Source organism: Anticarsia gemmatalis, chromosome 5, assembly GCF_050436995.1.
Source record: "Anticarsia gemmatalis isolate Benzon Research Colony breed Stoneville strain chromosome 5, ilAntGemm2 primary, whole genome shotgun sequence".
Taxonomy (NCBI): Eukaryota; Metazoa; Arthropoda; class Insecta; order Lepidoptera; family Erebidae; genus Anticarsia; species Anticarsia gemmatalis.
The window spans coordinates 1206412-1221034 of record NC_134749.1 but is presented as its reverse complement, the minus strand read 5'-3'; the positions used below and the strand labels follow the sequence as shown (position 1 = coordinate 1221034).

General features: G+C 33.7%; 2 protein-coding genes across 2 annotated transcripts; both read left to right on the top strand.

The window, feature by feature from the left end:
* The first annotated feature begins 4222 nt into the window (after positions 1 to 4222).
* On the top strand, positions 4223 to 9545 carry LOC142973311 (cytochrome P450 4d8-like). Its single transcript, XM_076114952.1, has 10 exons — positions 4223 to 4560; positions 5241 to 5330; positions 5776 to 5886; positions 6589 to 6774; positions 7190 to 7386; positions 7633 to 7684; positions 7853 to 8036; positions 8340 to 8491; positions 8783 to 8962; positions 9320 to 9545. Exons 1-10 carry the CDS (start codon positions 4401 to 4403, stop codon positions 9487 to 9489), a joined length of 1482 nt encoding a protein of 493 aa, XP_075971067.1. The 5' UTR covers positions 4223 to 4400; the 3' UTR covers positions 9490 to 9545.
* An 817-nt stretch (positions 9546 to 10362) lies between these two features.
* Positions 10363 to 13863, top strand: LOC142973243 (cytochrome P450 4d2-like). Its single transcript, XM_076114881.1, has 9 exons — positions 10363 to 10387; positions 10484 to 10594; positions 10977 to 11162; positions 11491 to 11687; positions 11985 to 12039; positions 12108 to 12291; positions 12649 to 12800; positions 13208 to 13387; positions 13694 to 13863. Exons 1-9 carry the CDS (start codon positions 10363 to 10365, stop codon positions 13861 to 13863), a joined length of 1260 nt encoding a protein of 419 aa, XP_075970996.1.
* The last annotated feature ends 760 nt before the right edge of the window (positions 13864 to 14623 follow it).

Here is a 14623-nt window from a genome sequence, read left to right as displayed (position 1 = left end):
AGACTTTTGATGATCGGTGAGTCAGTGAGTCAGTGAGTCAGTGAATCAGTGAGTGACAAAATTCAAAATTTTAACAAGTTGTCATTCTTAAACTACTGGATCAAATTGACTGAAATTTTAAATATACCGTGTTTATACAATGACTAATTAGTTGCTGAAAATCCAGGCTTCTTGTTTTATCCACAACGAAATTATAGGGGTGTCAAAAATAGCCCGAATTGCTTCGAGAAAAGGATGTTACGGCCGTGCCGCTTTTTTTTTGCTCGACTTGCGGGGGCACTTCCGTGCCCCCAGATCCTCGCAATTTCCTCAACTGGAATCGTATAGCTGTTTTACGACATCCTCTGAGTAACACGTTTATCATACCATCGAGTCCAAATTGTGATGAGATCTAACTTAATGACAATAGTAAGTAATCACTGCTCCTAAATAAAAGTAGTTAACTCCTTGAATTGAATCAAAACTTCACTTGAATTTTAGTCTGTCCAACTTTTTTATTTATCCGGGTAAACCATTGAACACCTTTTGATGAAATGAAACTAGAGATAGTTGAGGACCTGGAACCAAAAATTGAGAATGTTTTCATTGAATAGCCCCTGTAGATAAAAAGGACGGAATGGCAGCTTAATTCTAAACTTAATCTAGTTTTGGTCAGGTTTTTTCAGCCCCGTATAGATCATAAGATCTTCTCTACTCAAAGTAAGTCCTGTAAACTTACAAAGTAATCTAAAAACCTTTTTCTTTTTCAAACATAAAACAGTACATTTCAAAGCGTATCACATTATTCTTCCAAGAAATCCTCATTTTCTTTATAAAACAGGGAGTGGAGCGGCACAATTGCGTCACCAGTTTCATTCTTAATGCAAACTTAATAAGATAACTAACAATAGTAGAACTATACTGTAAAATCAAACGACTGCATAACACATACACACAAAGACACTTGTTTGTAACGGTCCCTAAAGATCCCGTGATTGCTGTGCTGTGAACACAAACATAACGAACCATTCTGCTATACGAAAATCACCCTTATAGTTTACAACATAACGTTTTTATAAAATGTAAAAGTAAGTAGGTTTTTCAATAAGCATCAGTTCACTATTCAAGGCACGCGTTCTCTCGCGACACGGGAAATAATGGGAGGGGGGTAGAGAGTTCTAATGACCATCGGTCTTTAAGAGCCCGGTGCAAATTCCTGGGGGGAATGCTCCGTTATTTAGTATGGTTGTAAGTGACGGGAGTCCGAATTACCGAACAAGTGGTAGGTACTGGTGTGGATGAAATTCTCTTGGGACAGGTGAGGTCTGTTTACGGAAGCTTGGAACATTTGTTGCTTTTGTGTGATGTTGTGGTCTTTTTGGGACTTTGTTTTGTGGTACAGAAATAAATAATTAATGACAATATACTTTTACTAACGTTATAAAAAAGTATTTCTAACTGTGATGCTTTTACGGCTATAAATACTTCTGAATTTAAGTGCGGACATTTTTGTGGACCTACCGTTCGGTCACTGGTCAAAATCATTCGCGAGCTTTGGCGCTCAGTTCAGCTTGTTAGTTCTGAATATTTTGAAGTTCAATCTTCTAATTTGTGCAAGAATTATAAGTAAAGTTAACACATTCTTGCTTTAACAGTAGTTTTAAAATATCCTGAACTCTATACAACGATCTTTTACTTTGACAGTATTACTAAAAAAGAAATTAAACTCGTCCTAAAATATGACTGTAACGTGACTCCAAACTTACATTTCCTGCTACCCTCAAATTCCCGCTTTACCACTAAAATTAAAACACAAAAAAGGTTTCAAAAAAATTTCACCAAACTTTTCCCAAAAATTTGACCTCATACTTCAAAAATTAGGTACATCACTCGTTAATAAATTAACCTGTAGAAGAATAAAGGCTAACCTGCAATCTCCCTCAAGGGTGTAATAGGGAATTCATTATCCTTTGTATTGAGCCCTTTTGGCCTCGGACCCCTACGATAAAGGTACTCTGATAAAAGTACCCCCAATTTTCTTATGGGGTTGCGCATTAAAAAGAAATATGGGTACAAACTTGTGATAATGGTGGTTTAGTGCTGTAGAGCTAAATGGTCATGGTCTTTAGAGCAATGATTTTATCATAATCTACTTCAAAGAGTTGTTAAAATAAAAATATCTAATTCACTTCTTTTTCAAGTTATTTTAATTTGTAAAAAGCCTTCAAAAAATCATTCCTCTAAGAAGAAACAATAAAACGTTTTTATCAGTTTTCAGAATGCCTGGCGTATTTTTATTTTTATAAATCTTTTTTACGTTAATTTTGATTGTCGAAAAATCCGAATAATATTTTTTAAAGCGACACCTAGTATTTGTAATAGGCAGCAACACAGTGAAAGGCATCCAATAAATGAAAATCTCAAATGTTTTTGAATCTGTCTAATAGATGGCGCTAAATTCAACTGTAGTAATTATAATCCTAATAAAGTTCTTTGCAGTTCATCATTTTAATACTTACTCTTAAGCTAAAGATATTTTAATAATTATTATATTTAAGCATCGTTTTGTATTGAAATAAAAAGGAAACAACAAAAGTTAATACTGTAATCATGACACGTCGACTCTACATGGTTTGCAGCGAATTCAATAGATAGCGCTTTAGGTACAACCTAAAACAATAACAATAATGATTATTTTACAAAAAAAAAGGTTTAGTTTTGACGAAGGTGGTAAATAATACTATGGGCTAAATAATCGTCAATTTTAAAATGAAAAACAATAATTTTAACTCTATGCTATGTAAGTACTTAGGTATCAAGTTCACTTTCAATTGTTTTGTTTGGCGTATGGTTAGTGGTCAACCTAGTGTCAAAGTTGTTCAAGCCGCCCGAGAGGCCTTTGACATGGCTTAACGACTGTTATCTTAGTGACAACAGCCGGGACCGAATTTTGTCGTGCCCTCCGAAGCATAGAGATGCCCAGCTTAAATACCACTATGCGGTCACCCATCTATGGAATGACCACGCCAATAGTTGCTTAATCTACAGATCGTTTACCGACCGGTGAGCGCAACTGGCTATGGCTGGCTATATAATGACGACCAACGACGTAGGCTGTTGCCTAAACATGCCTTTTTTGTTCATAAACATTTCAAAAGAGAGATAAATATACATATATGATACCAACAAGACGTAGATACAAACTTAAGACTCTATTATTTTATATTTTTGTTCCATTAAATCTGTAGATATTTATTGCATTAGTTCCCATAGACAAATATGTAAACGTTTTATATTAAGGTCATTATACATTAATATGAATAAGAAAGATTATTAATAATACTTTCCACCTTGATTTTCAATGATTGACTATTGGCAACACGTGCATATGTTTTTTTTTACAAAAATTACAATTGTCCTTGCAAGTACATCTCAATTTATTCACTCTTAGCCAATTTTTATTTATTTTTTTACAAAATTGCAAAATAACAAATAATTTATTAAGATAAAAGAAAAACTTTTGACTTTAAATTTAAATTACAGGACATTACAAAAGTGTTGTGACTAATACTAGTCCCTTTCATCGCCTTCGTCTGTTAAATGTGACTACCTATCCTGACGTGTCTGATATTGTCGCATGAATTTGATCTTGATATGAACATAAAAAATATCAATTGAAATTTCATTAATAACATGAAAAATTTACTATACTTACATAGATTAATTATGATGATGAATTAAATAAACTTTTTGATTCTTTGTACCTAATTTATCCCTTTTCGATGCTTAGAGCTAATTGTTTATGATATGAAATACCGTGATAATTACAATGCATTAAAAAAAATATTTAAAATTAAAAATTATCTTGAGTGAAATCTTAAAACGTTGACGCTCTGTTTAATCTGTTTTTGGAAACTTTTAAGACACCGACATTATAATTTCACATCCATTCTTACTTACAGTACAAGTTAAAATTAATGTGTGTTTGTTTCTCCAACTTTCATATCAAAACCGATTCAATTACAATCAAGCAGGGTGATATTCTATATTCTGAAGAGCCACAAAAGAGCATAATTTTCTCCAAAATAGGAAACAAAAGCAGCCGAAGCCACGGGCAAAAGTTAGTCAACATTTTCAAATACACAATCTGTGCAAGAATCTTGCATAAAAAACTCGTTTTTAAAACAAAAATAATATATAATGGTTTCATTTGTCTTTATTACTTCGCACGGTATAATGTAAAGTTATTTTTTAGTTACCGGCCAGTTCACACGCGACCGAGCAATTTTTGACCAAAATTCACCAACACTTCTTAGTACCAAATATATTAAATTTTAGGCATCATTTCACTATTTAGTACCAAAAATATTTTATTTCAGTAATTTTTTTACAAAAATTGAGTTCCAGATAGTGTTTTAAATATGATAGTACAGTTATTTATGTGTGTGTTACTAATTTACTTAGCGATATGGCGATGGAAGGCTAGACATCGGATAGCTTTCGCGAAGCATTTCAAAAATGATATCAAAGCTGTGCCTCTTCTTGGATTACATGTTATTGCTAACTGTAAAACTGATCATGGTAAGTGGACCTTGAAAATATTAGTTAAAGTATATCTTTCTAATGAAAGTGTAGCGCAGTGGTTATAGTGATCGTTACGCTGCTGTTACTATTTTGGGGATCGTGGTTTTGATTGCCAGAAGGATGAATGTTATTTGGTGTAATCCTGAAGTAATAGTTGTTTCTGTTCAGGTAGTATTCGTTTTTTTTATGTCAGGTGTTTGTATGTTTGTAAAAGTTTTTCAGTTTTCAGTAGACCAACAAACTGAAGGTATTGAATAGTATGGCATTTATAAACCATTACATAAAAATAAATAAAGCGGTAACACTTGTAACGATCTTGATCAAATCATTTTAACTCCAAAAATTCGGTTATTAAAACTCAAAAATTCCGTGCGCCAATATTAAAATTTACCTTCAAAAGAGACTGTATTGTTTACGAAACTACTTTCACAAATATGCAACTTACGTACTTAGTCGAAATGCTTACAATACTGTTAACATATTAAGCAATTTTTAGACAATAAAAGACATACCGACAACATGATTATCTACTACAAGTCTAGTTAGATATTTCTTTCACTATTTCGGTAGAGTTTATGAAATGGTTTTACTAATCAAAGCATATTTATCCTATAATAGATCGCAGTTTCTTGCGCTGGGCTATTTTCTTATGATCTGATTACTGCTTTTTATTTCAGACCGATGGAAAGCTATCAAGATGTTCGCAGACGAAACTCTCAAACAAGGAGGCGCGATCTGCGCATGGAACTTGCATATTCTTTATTTCTGTAAGGATATTTTATAAATAACATCCTATACGAAATTTCTATTATAATTTATCGGCCAAGCGGCCCTATCCGAGTATTGAGACGGTCGACTTTCATGGCACGGCAAAAACAACACTTCACTCGTGTAAATGCCACAAAATGCATTTTTTTTTTTCATTATTATGATATGTATAGACTTTGAATTCTTTACTCCCATCCAAGTTATAGCATGTATCATAAGTAGTAAAGTGTGTCTGGTTCGAATCTAGGCGAGGCAAAAAAACAGCTTAGGTTTAAATTTTATTTGGTTACCCGAAGTCTGGACATTGCAATCGCTAACATGTTATCGATCGCCTTAGAGACAGATTTAATTCATCCAGTGACCGATAATCTCTTTGATATTTATTCTTCCTAGACTATTACGCATGCGTTATGAATGCATCATTTTGATGTATTGTTTGTACAGTGGTGGCAGATCCTGTAATATCGGAATGCATCATGAAGTCGTGCCTGGAGAAAGCCGACGCTATGAAATTAACTCTCTCGATAGTCGGCAATGGTAGTGCCGTTGCTGATGGTGAGTAATCATTGTAAAACAAATATTTACGTATTGTTTTACACTTTCGGCTTTGAAAATTCAGGCAAGTAAAAAAATTACTCATTTAATGCTCGTGATGTTGTTCTTCTATATTTTAAAGAGAAAAAAATAGCATAAAGTAAATGGAAATATATTATACATATATCATGTCTGTAAATAATAGGTAATTATAATTATTGTCAAAAGTAATAAAGTTTCAGTTTCATCTCAAAAACTAATAAATGTTGCGCAACTAACGATCATTAACTACTCACATTACCTTGAAAGTAATGACTGTCAGATTACTTCTAAATACGCGACAAAACAAATAGCGGTATTAAATAGCTAACAAATGAAAACCATTTAGCAAGAATAATGCGGCGAGCGTTTTTTTTTCATTACAATATATTAAAAACTTATATTCCTCGTCTATTGGTCAATGATTAAGATTGTATGTTATAACAAAGTGTCCAAATTGACAATGTATTAAAATGACCATTGTTGAATTCTAATTTTATACGAGTACATTCTCGTTGCTTTTAACATTATTTAAAATTTATAGTAATGGCAAAACAATTTGAACCAAACCAAAAACTAAATTTTTATTCAGAAGCAACCTTATTGAAAACTAAGCATGCTTTTTCACATAATTCATTTTCAAAACTGCCATCAAGTACTTAAAATACTCCATTTTCTCTCCAGTGCCAATCTGGCGTCCACGCCGCAAGATCTTAGTGCCGATCTTCAGCCCCAAGTATCTGATGCACTTCGAGAAGGTGTTCTCTAAACAGAGCATGATACTTATGCAGCAGTTGAAGAAGGCTGCTAGTCAAGGTCAGCTGTCCATGTCGAAGTACGTCACTAGGTATACCATGGACTCTGTTTGTGGTAAGTCAATTTATATAAAGCAAATGTATATTATATAGAAAACGTAACATGGACTACTTAAGTAAATACAATAGGAAACCGATTCCTTATTGCAAAACAATGTATTGTTATTATGTCATCATCCTCAAAAATGTATCTTGAATCGAAGTAATATTAATTAGTTCTTAATTTATTATTAAGTAGACTTAATACTGAAGTAATTTAATATATTGATTTTTCGATTTAGTTAGAATACTTACTACAATACCACTAGTCCCATGATGTGCACGGGCAATGCGACTATTGGCATCGAAACAGCTGTAGCGTTTATCCCGCAATGGAACGACTGAAGCAAAATAATAACAGTTGCCCGTCACCGAACATCTTATTACTGCTGGTAGCTCCAAATTAAAAACTATAACTTAATTCATTTCAGAAACGGCCCTAGGCGTAGAAGCTCACGCTCAAAGCAATCCAGACCAGAAGCTGCACCACGCCTTCCTGAACTCATGCCGTCTTATATCTGACCGTATCATCAAACCTTGGCTTCATTTCACTCCGATATACAAGCTGACTGCCGACTACAAGGAGTTCATGGGATATGTCGATACTATTTATTCTTTTATACAAGACGTAAGTAAATGTAAATACTTGAGTAGAATATGGGTGCAACGCCTGTTATTATTGTTATAGCAATATCACGCAGTTAGTAGTTCTAATAATACTTACAGAAGTTTTATTATATTTCACAATTTTGTCAAGAAGTCGCTATAATATTAATGAACTCTCTGTATACTTCGTTTGATTACCTTACGAGATCTTTTTTAAGGTAGTCAGAGATAAGATTTGCTATAAAGATGTTATTTAACTGTTTTACAGGTTATTACAGCCAAACGTAAAGATTTAGCGGCTAAAAATAACGTGGTCGAAGGTGAGCTCTCTTTCATTTTGTTATTTTAACGCCGTCTTTCTGAATATTGTTTGACATAATCTACATACTACATGCATATTACAGGCGTTGTTGCGCTGTGCAGTTGTTAAATTTCTCAATTTAATGACTACACTTTACCCCAACAAAAAAAACAATACAAACTTTCAGATGAAGACCGTCTCAAGCCCATCCTGGAGTTAATGTTAGAAACCAGTGGGTACAGCGACACGACTTTGATAGAAGAGACAGTGGTAATATTCACCGCTGGTACTGACACTTCTGCGCTGGCCACTTCGTTCACTAGCGTGCTGTTAGCTAGACATCCTGAGATACAGGAGAAGGTCTATCAAGAGTAAGTTACCACAAATTTCTACATCTAGACTTGGTCTGTATTATTTCTTCGAAATATGGGTTGTTAGTGTTAAGATAATGAACATAAATATTCGATTTTTGGTAAAGGTTACACCATCAAAGCAGTTTTAAGCAGCATTAACTAAGCAGTCTAATTTTTGCTTTACCCCTATACTTTGGCTGTTACTTTTGATTAAGAAACTGGCCGCTAATCACGAAACAGTATCAAATACCTCGCTCTTGGAGAGGTAGGTATTTAACCTTATGTGAAGATCACTAAATATTTGCGTATCTATTTTTACAGGTTAACGCAAGTATTCGGAGATTCAAAACGGCCAGTTCAGTTTGAAGACCTACATCATCTTAAGTATCTGGAATGTGTGATCAAGGAGAGCCTGAGACTGTATCCGCCAGCACCGTTTGTGTTAAGAAAAATTGATAAGGATCTGGAGCTCCGTAAGTAATTGGCATTATTAAAGTTTAATTGAAAAAACGGTTTGGTTAAAAGAAAAACAGATTATAGAAATAATTATTTCCTGACTGCCTCCGTACTGCAGTGCCTTAGGTCGCCACACCGGTACCATTGCGTAGGGAGGCCGTGGGTTCGATTCCCACTCGGGACAATTATTTATGCGATCCGCAAATAGGTATTTCGTGTCTGGTTGTACTCGTAGTGGCGTGGCGATCACGATAACCACAGAGGCCGTCAACTGGTCAATTAATTTGATTTTATACTTTTTTTTCCAGCAAACGGCCTTACTCTTCCCAAAGGCACAAGTGTGATCAACAACGTGTATGCAACTCATCGTAACCCTGCTTACTGGGGTGATGATGCTGATCAGTTCAGACCTGAAAGGTTTATTGACACGCCGCTGACGCATCCAGCTGCTTTCTTGGCGTTCAGTACTGGACCTAGGAACTGTATTGGTAAGCTCATTTATATCTCAATGTTTAAAGTTTAAGCTAATAATCTACAACCTTTATACAAACAGAATTTGAATTGAACTTCTGTCGATGTCAAAAATAATAATAACTGTTTATGCATAAATATAATTCTCTATCATATTTGGTACAGACTAGGCATGAGGCAGTGTAGTTAACTGGCTTTCGTTTACAAGATTGGGCATTCAGGATTATGCTGATTCATGTATAAATATTCCCCATAACTTGCTTCTCCATCTGTTTGATGTAAGAAACAACCACTTTAAAAACATGGGTCTGTATAAAAACAGGAGTGTCACGGTTTGGGTAAAACTTAAAGATAAAGTAATATCTTTTTTACAGCCTACCGCTACGCAATGATGTCAATGAAGACTGCCCTGTCCACACTGCTAAGACATTTCCGCGTACTTCCCATATCTGAAGAAGAATTAGGACAACCAATAGACCTGAAGTTTGACATCATGCTACGCGCCAATGACGATTTTCAAGTCAAATTGGAGCCTAGAAATTAATATGAAAGAAGTTACTTTGTTTATTTTTAAGTGCTGCTGAAATAAATATATTTTTGTTGGGTATGTTTGTTCGTTTTTTTATTTGTCGTAACATTTTCGTTTCCAAGTATTCTTCTATAGCATTAGGAGTACAGGATTATTTTAATAAAATGTGGAATAAAATTGTGTAAATACTATTGCCCGACCAAACCAAACCACACAACACAGACTAGGTATATGATAATTTAGCTGATGTATAGTTAAATTATATGTTGACATTCAAATCGATCACACACACATTTAAATATTTTGAACATATTTCAAACCTAGGACAATAATGTTTACATAAGTAATACGATTATTATACATATTTGCCTACACATAAACCATTTCGTAGTAGTTCCAGTAGTTGACTTTCGTCCGAAGACGACACACGGTCATATTTTACTTTGTTTCTTTTATTACTTTAACATTTAGAACAGTTTACTTGTCAATAATGATATTAGTATCAGTTATAATATTCGTATCACTTTATTATTTAGTGTTAAGATGGAGAACACGACATCAGATTGCATTTGCTAAACACTTCAAAACTAATTTCAAGTCTGTCCCAATTCTAGGACACGCTTTTGTTTTGGCCAACTGTAGGTTTGATAGCGGTAGGTTCTTTAAAGTATTTGCTTACGATTATTAACATTATATGGCATGGATGCAGTCTGCAACCATGCTGGTTGAAAACCGAAAAATGTCTTCCCCCCCAATAAAGTAATAATAAGCCTTTTTTAGTTCTCTGGTTGAAATAAATAATGTTGAAAAGTATCGTTCGAGAGTTCTATTTCTTGAAATATTATTTTAAAGGTATCAAGAAATTTTCTGAGGAAATTCTAAAGCAAGATGGTGCTATGTGCTTGTGGAACATGTACAAACTTTACTTTGGTAGGTAAAAATTTTATATATTCTGTGATAAAAATTTCTTGAAATTGCTAATTGATGTGGTTTAATTTTTCTTGTATAGTTGTAGCAGATCCCATGATAGCGGAGTCTCTGTTAAAATCATGTCTCGAAAAAGATGATGCGATGAAGTTGGCGTTATCAATTATTGGCACCGGCAGTGTATTTGCTGAAGGTAAGTAAGAAGGTAATTTGCTTTAAACTGAAACTGTAGGTATTTCATACTACATGTCGTTGTGTGACCAAAAAAGGCAAGAAATTTATCAAATTTGCGTGTATAATAATAAACATTATTTAGTAATGTTTCAAGCAATATTTAGCAACTTATCATATTTAGATGTGATTCATTACTTTGTTTGTTTTTGTATGGCACCAGGGTGTTCTACAGAAGTTACGTAACATATGTCAACTGCGCAATTTGACATACTTAACCATTTATCTATACGTACCGTCTTTTTCCTTTCCCTCAAAACGATGACGTCATATATCAATAATTTCACATTGGTCTTCTTATTTTACCACGTTTCAAACCAATTCATCAAATGTTTCATTTCTAGTTCCAATATGGCGTCCCCGTCGCAAGGTCTTAGTATCTGTCTTCAGTCAAAAGTATCTGATGCAGTTTGTTAAAATATTTTCAAAACAAAGCGTGATACTGACTGCTCAGTTGCAGAAGGTAACTGGACAAGGAAGTTTCTCAATGTCTAAATATATCACTAGGTACACCATGGATTCTGTTTTTGGTAAGTAGGCTACGTTATCATTGAATCTGGTTAAAAGAATACTTGTACAAGTCATCAGGTATCTACTTAATAGACGTAGAAAACATAAGTGCTAGAAATCTAAGTAGCTATATGGACAGGCACTACGTACGTTATCGAAATGTGTAAAGTCTAAAAACGATTCCCCAACATAAAAATAAGGATTTAATTCCTGATACTGGTTCAATAGACCATCGCAGTCCTATGACCTTCGAAAACTAAATAATTTCTGCTCATGTATATTGTTGTTGATATACATCTACCCATTATTTTACTTCCATAATAGTTTTCTTTGTGTTATCTGTTACAGAAACCACTCTAGGAGTAAACATAAACACTCAAAGGAATCCAGACCAGTCAATATCAAAAATCTTCATCAACTCTCTCCCTCTTATATCCGATCGTATCATCAAACCCTGGCTTCACTTCACTGCGATATACAAACTGACTGACAGTTACAAGGAACTAATGAGTTACGTCGATATTATGTACAATTTTATTCAAGAAGTAAGTGCAATACACGTACAGGTATAAAACGACGCAAGAGATTTTGACTGTGAAACAGCCTTACGCAATTAACTACGTTTAAAAAATACCCTTTCGTAAACTCACTAATTTACATTATATTTTATTAATCATATTCATACTTTCAATTCTACCAAAATAATAGTGAACAAAAATGCAGAGTTCCTGCTAGTATTTTAAGAGAAATCTTATGTAGAGTCAAAGTAAATGTAGACGTTAACGAATAGAACATAATAGGCGTATAGTTTGATTCCGTTTTTTTATATTATTATTTTACAGGTCATTACAAATAAACGTAACGAATTAGCAGCTAGGCAAAATATCGAAGCTGGAGGTAAAACCAAAATACGCCATAAATTTATACTAAACAAGAAAGGAACAAACAAAAACCTTTTATTTCAGATGAAGACCACCTCAAAACAATACTAGAACTAATGATAGAATCAAGTGATTACAGTGATACAATGTTGAAAGAAGAAATAGGAGTCCTATTTACTGCTGGAACTGACACATCGGCTTTAACTATGTCGTTCATCTGCGTGTTGTTGGCAAGATATCCGAATGTACAGGAGAAAGTTTATGAAGAGTAAGTTAAAAATGTGTTGCTATGGCAGCTAATTCAGGCGCTGTGTAGCATATTTTTTGGTTGTCTTTGAATCGGTCTTGGATACAATCGATTTGAAAAATAAACTGATAATTATGATGAAATATTAGATAAATTTTGCTCAAACCCGATTTGTACTTAACAAAGGCTGTACAGTATGATATACATAGTTATTCATTTTTTATGACAGTTACTATTTTGTCGGAGAAATAATGTTCTTACACTCTTCTATTCTTATAATGTTCTTGAAGCCTGGAAAAATCCCATCATATCATTAAATACATTACAGTACCTAGTTGTAACATAAATACTGATATTAGTGAATGATTCGTTCCCAAGGTTGAAGACGGTATTTGGCAATTCTAAACGAGCGGTTGAGATTGAAGATTTACCACATCTGACATACTTAGAAGCCGTGATCAAGGAGAGTCTGCGACTGTATCCTCCAGCACCATTCTTATTGAGGAAAGTGGTTGAAGATACCACACTGCGTAAGAGTTTTATAACTTGTTAATTATTTAAAAGACGTCATACGACTATCTTCAATAGATTTAATTCTTTAATGATATTTTCATTCACGTTATGTTCTTTTATATCGTTAATCTATGTAGTATGTGAATGTTTTAGTCTACCCCTATCGCGTTAAACGTTGCCGACAAAAACCTTATATTATATTTTCTTACATATGAAGAATTGTTAATTTTAATTTTATCTATACTTTTCGTTTAATTGTAAATATTTTATTTTTTGATAATTAGTCTTAGTTCAGGTTAGTATTCATACAATATTAATGTAAAATAATGACTGAATGAAGTTTATTTTCTTTAAAAAATAATGTAAGGCAAGCTGCTAAGATAAAACTAGCGTTATTGTATTAGTATTTTCTTTTCATTTTCAGCATCAGGCCACACTCTTCCTAAGGACACTAGCATCATCATAAACATACACGCAATGCACCGCAACCCTGCGTTCTGGGGTGATGATGCTCATCAGTTCAGACCTGAGCGGTTCATTGACACGCCTCTGACACATCCAGCTGCTTTCATGGCGTTCAGCACTGGACCAAGAAATTGTATTGGTAAGAGTAACTTGACACTAAATATAATATTAATTTCCATCAAACACGTAGTAGCTTTTTTAACAAAAAAAGTTAAAGACAGCTCTTTAAAATAATGAATATAGTACCTAATACTATAACCAAGTAAGGAGTTGATTTAAGAAAATTAAGTTGGTTTCAATTGAGCTTAGCAACATTTATTTCTTTCGTCATGGTGACTTGATTAAGATAGGAGAATAAATTATTCAAAAAGAACATTATCCAAGATATAAACATAACAAAACAAATTAAATCTATAATGAGTTATTTTTTCTGTTTCAATTATAGCCTACCGCTACTCAATGATGTCAATGAAGACTGTTCTAGCCGCTCTGCTGAGACATTTTCGAGTACTTCCAGTAACAGAAGAAGAATTAGGACAACCTATCAAACTCAAGTTTGATATCATGCTGCGAGCTGACGACGATTTTCAAGTTAAATTAGAACCAAGAAATTAAGCGTACTCTAACCGCGTGACTCTAATTTCTATTTAAAGTCAATCTGAAGTAACAATCCTAATGTTATATAAATTGAATTTGATCTGACGTTTTTACACACTTTATGATTCATTTCCGGCCTCAAACTCCGAGCTGCTAGTACATAATCCAGCATACAGCACTCTCAGGCATACAAGGTTGCATCACGATGCTTTTCTTCACCGTTGGAACAAGTAATAATTATTTCTAATACACACTTTACTTCGAAAAGTCTTTGGTGGGTTCAAACCACTAGCATTTGAGGTACCAACTTATACAATACAGCATTTTTTATTTACAAATATACGTATTTATACCATGAAGCCAATACACATGCATAAAATCGTTTAACCCTATCAGGCACTTAACTAGAACCTATAAACAGAACACAGCTGACGAAACCAGATTCAGAAACACTCAGGACTCAAGTGTGGTCCTAGAATATCAGGTTTGGTAATCAATTCTATGCGAGACAAGTGCAGTGCGACGCGCTACAAATATAGAGGCGTAGAAAAAGTAGGAAAGGCACTTTATATATTTCAAAATAATCATTGTTGTTTTTCTGGTTTTTTTCTCGTAGTTCTAGTAAAATGTTCAATTTTTTTAAAAAGAACGAATTTATGGATATATTTATTTTGCTGTAACATTATAAATGCGAAAGTTTGATTGATAATTAAATGTGTTACGCAGAAAATAATTTATAACCTAGATTATCACATAGGATGGTTTTTAGCACGGGAAG